We start from the raw sequence: 8,735 nt of genomic DNA, 5'->3' as shown, positions 1-8,735 counted from the left end.
TCTCTTGTCTGTGTAGATCAGGGTTCCCCAAATGGCGCCCAGATGGCCGAATTTGTACCGCAGGTGTTTTTAATTGTTGGACATTTTAATTGTTAAAACACCTGGAAATCAGCTCCAAGTTATTTTTATTTGGGATATCTGTTCCCAAGTATTGCCATGCATAATAGAGAAACACATGACCATATAAAAATGTAAGCAAGGTTTGGAATTATTATGTTTTAGTCAAATATTATATATGTTTGGGCTTCTTGCGGTCAATTTGCAGTCTACAAATTATTTGTAGTTATGTTCCGGCCCGCGCCTGAATCTAGTTGATGATCCCTGGGGTAGATCGTGCAAGTCGTCTACTGCAGAAGTCACAGAGTGAATCGGGAAAGAGTGGACGTGCCTCTCTTCAGTTCGTGCACGACTCTTGCCTCCGCAGTGCACTGCTGGATAGCGCTCAGTACAGTCAGTCTGCGCGGGGACGCTGTACGCACGCACCAGTGACCTGCCAAAGCGACGCAACTCACTCTCAAAAGGTCTCGAACGCTACACGGCAGCGAAGAGCATGTGGAATTCACTGCGGACTCATTGATAAAGAATTGCCACTGGAATTAAAATGAACAATTCGTCCTGTATGTTCCTTTGCAGTATCCACTTAGTATAGTCTATTTGTTTTATGACACTGTAGGAAACCGAAGCATGATGGGTACCTTATCATTGGTGATGTTGTTTGGAGTGGTGAGTAGTGGCATGATTTATAACTCAGATTTCATAAGAAATATATTTAATTTTTATTGAATAGCTAGCATGGGAGAAACGTGTTCATTGTTGGCATTTTATTACTCTGCGTTATAAAACTGGGGTTTTATTGGACTGGGGATCCCTGCACTGTCCCGCGTATTTCTCCAACTAATGCTGGCAAATTAGTCACGATACTAATCTGAGGAGAGCTGCTGGAGGGAAGGTGCTTATCACCCCTCATCTCAGAACTGATCATAAGAAACCCGTATGTGTATTTTATAATAACACCGTGCTCTTCATCTATATCCTTTATAGAACAACCATCCTGGAAGGTTTTCATAGGCAGGTGCCATAGTCCAAGGTTCCTTTTAGAATTGTTGGATTTCATAGCAGGTCCATTCATTAAAAACTGTTCTAAGATCACATATGGACTGAAATGTAAAAAGCTTGGTCAGTCATTGGTAAATGGCACAGATATGTTGCATATATGCATACTCAGTGATGGGGAAGCTACTCAGAAAACATAGTTGACCAAGCTACCAATTACTTCACACTGGAAGAAGTTAATCTACCCTTAAGAACAAATATTTTACTTAACTAAAGTTACTTTGAAAAAAGTAGTTCACTACATCCAAACTACTTCTTGAAAACATTAATATGTAAATCTGAAATGTCATAGACTACAAATTGCAAGAACAGATCACTTTGAGGTCATATGATAACAGAATGTGTAATTTAACCTAATAAACACAAAAACAAGTGTTCCAAGTGAGAATAAAGCAGGTCTGATGCAGAAAAAAGAAAGGAAGTCATTGCCTACTTCACCCATATACCCAGTTTAACTACTTTGGTAGCTGGGTCAACTATATTTTCAGAGTAGCTTCCCCAACATTGAGTATGCATATATGAAACAGATCTGTACCATTTACTGATGATTGACCAAACCCTTTAAATTTCAGTCCATATGTGCTCTAACAACAGTTTTTATAAATGGACCTGCAATGAAATCCTAAAGTCCCCATATTTCCTTTTCCTTTTTTGGCAGTAGGCTTCTGTTGAAGTGGAGGTAGTGTCTTATCTGAAGTGCAAGATGTTTTGAGAAATTCATGACATGCATCAGAATTTTTGATAGTTGGGTGATGATAATGATAATGGTGATGGTGATGATGACAAACTATTTGCTATTATTTGGGAAGTGGCTGTCATGGGCTAATCTTCCTGATATGCCTAAACCTGCTGGTCTAGTGGCTGCCATAGGCTAATCCTCCTGATATGTCAAGACCTGCTGGTACAATAAGGCTTGTTCATTCACTCACCATGTGAACAGCCCTATACATGACTCATGAGAAGTCTGTTTTGACAGCTTCTTTACAACATTGTGGTAGTATAGAGCACGTTTGTAGAATTAGATTGAGAAATAGTCTCTAATTGACTATGAAATCGGGGAGAGTGCAAAGCAGGAATGTCAAGGCTGGGGATGTGACCTGGTGTGTGTATGTGTGTGTGTGTGTGTGCATGTGTGTGTGTGTATGTGTGTGTGAGGGCATTGCCTTATTCTACACTTTTGAGTTGAAGACTTAAAGCCAATTTATGCTTGATCCGAAAATGTGGTCGGAGGCTCCGTATGGATGGTGTGACGCAATTGCAGAGTTTCCGGAGGGGAGGCATGCAAAGACCAAAATAAGCTCCGTACCGCATCGCCGTGCGCCTCTCAAATTTTGTGACAATGCGGAGGGCTCCATATATGATTGGTTCATGGTGGGTGAGGGCGGGAGGTCCTGTATAAACACAAACTCACTTCCTTGACAACATCCTTCACAACAGTTCTGCGCTGCTCCGCGAAGCTCAAGAAGTATGAATGCCCTGACTTCTGCAGAGGCCATATCACCCTAAATGCTGCACGGCCAATGCAGATGTCGGATTGACCATGCAGCACCTTTCAGTCACTCAGATCATGTTGAGGGTAGCAGGCTCCTTATCAGAGGTGAGGCTGGTAATTGCCAGTTTATTTCACTGACAAGATGGATACAAATACAGATAAACTCGGGGGTTTGGGCTGCATTCCAAGTTCACATTCACCAACCTGGTGATTTTAATCTATGACCATATTCAAATAAAAACAGAGGTTTTGAACCAAGGTTTGCATAAATTAGGAAGGATAAGAAAAGGTGCTGATGTGTGGTTTAGCAATGCTTTGGGAAATTCTCCAACAGAGGGAGACATGACATGAGTAGAGGGGTCAGGGGTGCAACTTTCATTGGGGACGGAGGGGGTGACGGGGACGGGGGACATGTCCCCCCCACATTCTGAAATTGCATTTTTGTCCCCCCCTGTTTTATCATTGGAATGATGTGCATTAGGACCATGCGGACGCCTCCGAGCGGGCGGGTGGGCTGTTTGGGAGTGTTTATCCAACTGGGGGGGCAGGGAGAGAAAGAGAGGGAGGAGAGAGAGAGGGAAGAGAGATGGAGGAGAGAGAGGGAGAAATGTACAGAGCGCATGAGAGTCGATCGACAGAGAGAGAGCTGTGCTGGTGGCTGCTCTCAGTGCATCTGTTTCTGAATGAAAGCAGGGGCTGAGGGAGGGGGAGAGAGGGAGACAGTTAAAGAGAAAGAGAGAAGACCAGCAGTTTTTCTTAGTAAAATGTGAGGCATTAAACGTTAAAGCATTTCAGTCTAATGATTTTTATGATTATGACCTCAGAATGTGCTTCACATTATTGTTTCCTTATTTAAATGTATTGTACGTATGAAAACATGCTTTAGTCCTGTGCCTGTGAAGCTGTTTGGCATTTATATCAGAGTGAGAGAGAGGAAGTGACAGAGAAGGGGAGAGAGAGGGAGAGTGGAGAGAGGCAGTGAGAAAAAGAGTGGAAATAAAAAGAGAAAGAGAGAAGATTGTGTGTAGCAGGAAGCAGCGTGTGTGTGTGTGTGTGCGTGTGCGTGTTTTGTGTGCGTGCGTGTGTGAATTTATAGTTAAGTTGCGCAATATGAGGAATCGTAATGCAAATTACAGAGAGTTACAAATTACATCTGTCTTTTACCACACTTAGCAATTAGAGAGAAAAACAAGGAAGTTAACTCTCCCAGGGCCTCCATCAACAGTACTGAGTCTGACCAATAGCCCCGTAGACAGCTCCGTTTGTCTTGGCCTTAAAGAAAAAGATAAGTTCCTCAAACGCTTTACTACCAGGAACAGTCCCACCTGGACTTGCAGTATGCTCTAGCCAGCGGTACTCGACTAACGTTTGCACTACAAGCAGAATAAATAAGGAGGAGAGTAACCCCTATGGGGAAGAAAACACAAATCAAGTATTAGAAAAACAAACATAGATCTTCTCCTTATGAATGAATGGGTTCAGGAGTCTTTGTAAACACTCTGCAGACACACTGAGAACTGCAGTGTGAAGGGCAGCAGGCTGGAGATGGATGATCGGAACAGGAATTCTGGGGGGAAGTGTGTGTACATGTGTGTGTGTGTGTGTGTGTGTGCGAGTGTGTGTATGCATGGGTGTGTGTGTGTATGTATGGGGGGATATATTGAAGTGCTAACATGCAACATGAGGTTGTGCGTTAGGCGCATATGTTTCTAGGTGTTACTAGGACCAGTCATGGGTGAGCACCGGGAGGGTTGGGACAATGTATTGCTCTGTAGAAGAAATTGTCTCTGATTTGGATGTAGACAAAATTATTTAATGCCATGATAAGAGGTTAGATTAGGAACATGATTGTAATACACATCTGGCTGTCATTTTTGCCTCCAAAACGTTCCCCTCAATGGGTGCCCTCTGCTTTAACACCCTTCTGTCTGTTCCTCTGTCTGTGCCAGGTTGGGGTATTGCTGGCTTCTAAGACGGAGCGGGCGGTGCAGGTTCCCTGTGAGTCAGGCCAGTATACCAAGAGTGGAGCGTGCTGTGAGGAGTGCCCACCTGGAGAGGGGGTGGTGAGGAAGTGTGGTGCCAACCAGACCGTCTGCGCCCAGTGCCTGGACAGTGAGTACATCCCTCAAATGCAAAAGTGCACATCTATACAGACATATACACAGGCACACAGGCACACACACACACAGCTATTTTCAGGTGCACAACTACAGGTTTTTTTCTGGATCAAAAAGGGGCTTATGTGGTGGGTGTGGCAGGAGGCATGGCAGGGGGCGCAGTTGGCCCGTCGGCACGTCAGAATTTTAGAAGCCCCCATCTTGGTGGTGTAGAGAAATATTTGAATTTTTGAGCCAATTTCCTGCAATTCTACACATTTCTCCATGGAGCAGAGATACATTTTTGTCGTTTTAAAGTTAATTTCCTGCAATTCTCCACATTTCGCCATGCAACTGAGAGAAAACATTGCAGTTTTAAAGCAAATTTTCTGCGATTCAATGCATTTTGCCATGGCTACTGTTGTGTTCTGGAATTTGTTTTGGAATTTTCAATTCTCCCTGATTGTCTATATATATTTGATTGTTTTTACACTGTTTGGACTTATATTTATTGCATACTTTATATCTGGTTTTACTCAGTTTGGACTTATATTTATTACATACTTTATATCTGGTTTCAGCAATTTAAGTTTAGACTGAAAGTGTTTTTCCATCCAGAAAATGTAGAAAAAAAGTCATATCTCAGACTGCCCATCTTTTATTTTTATTGGCCAGTCTGAGATATGGCTTTTTCTTTGCAACTCTGCCTAGAAGGTCAGCATCCCGGAGTCGCCTCTTCACTGTTGACGTTGAGACTGGTGTTTTGTGTGTACTATTTAATGAAGCTGCCAGTTGAGGACCTGTGAGGCGCCTGTTTCTCAAACTAGACACTCAAATGTATTTGTCCTCTTGCTCAGTCGTGCACCGGGGCCTCCCACTCCTCTTTCTATTCTGGTTAGAGCCAGTTTGTGCTATTCTGTGAAGGGAGTAGTACACAGCGTTGTAAGAGATCTTTAGTTTCTTGGCAATTTCTCGCATGGAATAGCCTTCATTTCTCAGAACAAGAATAGACTGACGAGTTTCAGAAGAAAGTTATTTGTTTCTGGCCATTTTGAGCCTGTAATCGAACCCACAATTGCTGATGCTCCAGATACTCAACTAGTCTCAAGAAGACCAGTTTTATTGCTTCTTTAATCAGCACAACAGTTTTCAGCTGTGCTAACACAATTGCAAAAGGGTTTTCTAATGATCAATTAGCCTTTTAAAATGATAAACTTGGATTAGCAAACACAACGTGCCATTGGAACACAGGACTGATGGTTGCTGATGTTATGATTTAACTGGATAGAACCCAAATGCAGACAAGTACACCAAGCCAGAGAAGTTTTAACAGGTTTATTATAATGTTCAATAGTCCAGGTTTCCAATAAATGGGAAAGAGCAAGTCCAGGTTACAGGGAGGGTACAGATCCAGGTCAGGGCAGGTGTGGTACCGTAATGTCCTAGTGTCCGTGGTGAGTCCAAAGGAGAGGCCCGATAGTGGAGAGCAGGATGGTGGTGGCAGGAGTGAAGCGGAGGCAGGAGTCAGGTTCCAAATATCTGTGGCACAGGAGAAAAAGTAAATAAACAGTCCAAAAAACACAAGAGCGAAAACAGACAGGTTGAGTCGGCAGCGAGACTAACATGGTTGTCTTGACTATGATCTGACGATGAGTGGAAAGTTTGACCGGGTCTTAAAGGCTGAGGTGATTATGGTGAATGAGCTGCAGCTGGAACCTGACTCCCGCACACCAGACTTCACTCCTGCAATCAAGGACAGACAGAGGGGAGGGGGAGAGCAGAGAGAGAGCTACCTAGCAGCAGTAGGCCTAACAGTACCCCCTCTACGGACGCCACCTGGCGGCCGACAGGGTTTATCAGGATGTAACCTCATGAAACTCACGAACCAGAGCAGGATCCACAATGAAGCTCCTGGGCACCCAGGAACGTTCCTCAGGACCATAACCCTCCCAATCCACCAGGTACTGGAAACCACGACCCCGGCGGCGAACATCCAGAAGTCGCCGGACAGTGTAAACCGGACCCCACCCACGATCTTGGGCGGAGGAGGGGGACGAGAGGGCGGGCACAAAGGGCTAACCGACACAGGCTTAATCTGGGAAACATGAAAGGTGGAATGAACCCGTAGGGAGGCAGGAAGCTGTAGCTTAACCGCGCAGGGGGTTAACAATAGACAGTATCTTGAACGGTCCTATAAAACGAGGCGCCATCTTCTTCGACTCCACCTTCAATGGAAGGTCCCGTGACTTCAGCCATACCTCTTGACCAGGAGAGTAACCGGGAGCCTGGGACCGGTGACGGTTGGCTTGCCTCTGCATGTACGCCGAAGCTCGGGACAGAGCTACCCTGGCCTTCCTCCAGACCTTGCAGCAGCGGCGCATGTGGGACTGCACCGAGGGTACCGCAAGTTCCCTCTCTTGGGAAGGGAACAGGGGAGGTTGATAACCCAGAGCACACAGAAAAGGAGACAAACCAGAGGAAGCGTTAGTCAAGGTGTTATGAGCATATTCCACCCAGGGGAGCATGGAGCTCCATGACCCAGGGTTTGACCCAGTGACACAGCGAAGTGCGGTCTCCATCTCCTGGTTCGCTCTCTCGGCTTGCCCGTTGGTCTGGGGGGGTGATATCCAGAGGACAGGCTGGATGTAATGCCCAAAGCTTTACAGAAAGCTTTCCACACCTGGGAGACAAACTGGGGACCCCTGTCAGAGACAATATCCGTGGGTAGACCATGAGAGCGGAACACATGTTCAACCAAAATATCAGCCGTCTCTCTGGCAGTGGGCAGTTTAGGTAGGGCCAAAAAATGAGCGAACTTAGAAAAAACGATCAATCACCGTAAGAATGACAGTCTTACCAGATGAGGGGGGGAAGTCCAGTGACAAAATCCATAGCGATATGCGACCAGGGCCGGCTGGGTATAGGTAGAGGTCGTAGATGACCAGCGCTGGCCTGGGTGGAGTTTTTACTTCGTGCACATACCGTACAAGCAGCAATGAAGGCTCGAGTGTCCGCCTCCATCGTGGCCCACCAGAACTTCCGTCGCACAAAGTCAAGGGTCCGCGAAACTCCAGGGTGACAGGTAAGGGGAGACGAGTGAGCCCACTGAAGTACCTGGGAGCCGAGCAGACTCAGGGACAAACATCCGGTTAGGAGGACCCCTCCCAGGGTCAGCTTGATGATGTTGAGCCTGTCTAACAATCCCCTCGATGTCACATGTGATGACTGCAATACTGCAGGTAGGAGGCAAAATGGGTTCAGGGTTACTACCAGTATCAACAGCCGAATGAACACGAGACAGGGCGTCAGGCTTGACGTTGCGTGACCCAGGACGGTAAGACAGAGAAAAATTGAATCTCCCAAAAAATAGTGCCCACCTGGCTTGACGGGGGTTGAGCTGCTTCGCTGACTGGAGGTAAGCCAGATTCTTATGATCCGTCCACACGATGAAGGGTTGTTCCGCCCCTCCAACCAATGTCGCCACTCCTCGAGAGCCAGCTTAACGGCGAGCAGTTCACGATTTCCAACATCATAATTCCTCTCTGCCTGAGAAAGTTTCCTTGAGAGAAAAGCACAGGGATGCAGTTTGTTATCTTCAGGAGAACGTTGTGACAACACTGCACCTACCCCAGTGTCGGATGCATCCACCTCCACGACAAACTGGCGGTCGGGTCCGGCTGCATCAGAATGGGAGCCGAGGCGAAGCGATGTTTCAGTTCTTCGAACGCTGATTCGGCCCCTTCATTCCAAGCGAACGGTCGCGAGATGGAGGTGAGAGCGGTGAGTGGCGCGCAATGCGGCTGTAGTCCTTGATGAACCTCCTATAGAAGTTCGCAAACCCCAGGAATCGTTGAAGTTGTTTGCGGGTAGAGGGAGCTAATCAGTCCGTGACAGCAGAGATCTTAGCTGGGTCCATCCGCAGCTCCCCCTGAGCTATGATGTAACCCAAAAAAGAGGTCTCAGACACATGAAATTCACATTTCTCCATCTTCACAAACAGTTTGTTCTCCAACAACCTTTGCAACACCTGGCGC

General features: G+C 46.1%; 1 protein-coding gene across 1 annotated transcript in view; it reads left to right on the top strand.

Moving 5' to 3' along the window:
• Window positions 1-415: 415 nt before the first annotated feature.
• Window positions 416-8,735, top strand: part of LOC123488375 (tumor necrosis factor receptor superfamily member 16-like) — a gene marked incomplete at its 3' end in the record, with an annotated part of 40,052 nt that continues 31,732 nt past the window's right edge. Inside the window, exons 1-2 of the mRNA XM_045219295.1 lie at window positions 416-723; window positions 4,555-4,717. Of these exons, the coding sequence (XP_045075230.1) occupies window positions 685-723; window positions 4,555-4,717 (202 nt within the window). The remainder of the gene's footprint in view (window positions 724-4,554; window positions 4,718-8,735) is intronic.

The sequence above is a fragment of the Coregonus clupeaformis genome, unplaced genomic scaffold (genome assembly GCF_020615455.1).
Source record: "Coregonus clupeaformis isolate EN_2021a unplaced genomic scaffold, ASM2061545v1 scaf2237, whole genome shotgun sequence".
NCBI classification, from domain to species: domain Eukaryota; kingdom Metazoa; phylum Chordata; class Actinopteri; order Salmoniformes; family Salmonidae; genus Coregonus; species Coregonus clupeaformis.
This window is presented reverse-complemented; position numbering and strand designations above follow the sequence as displayed.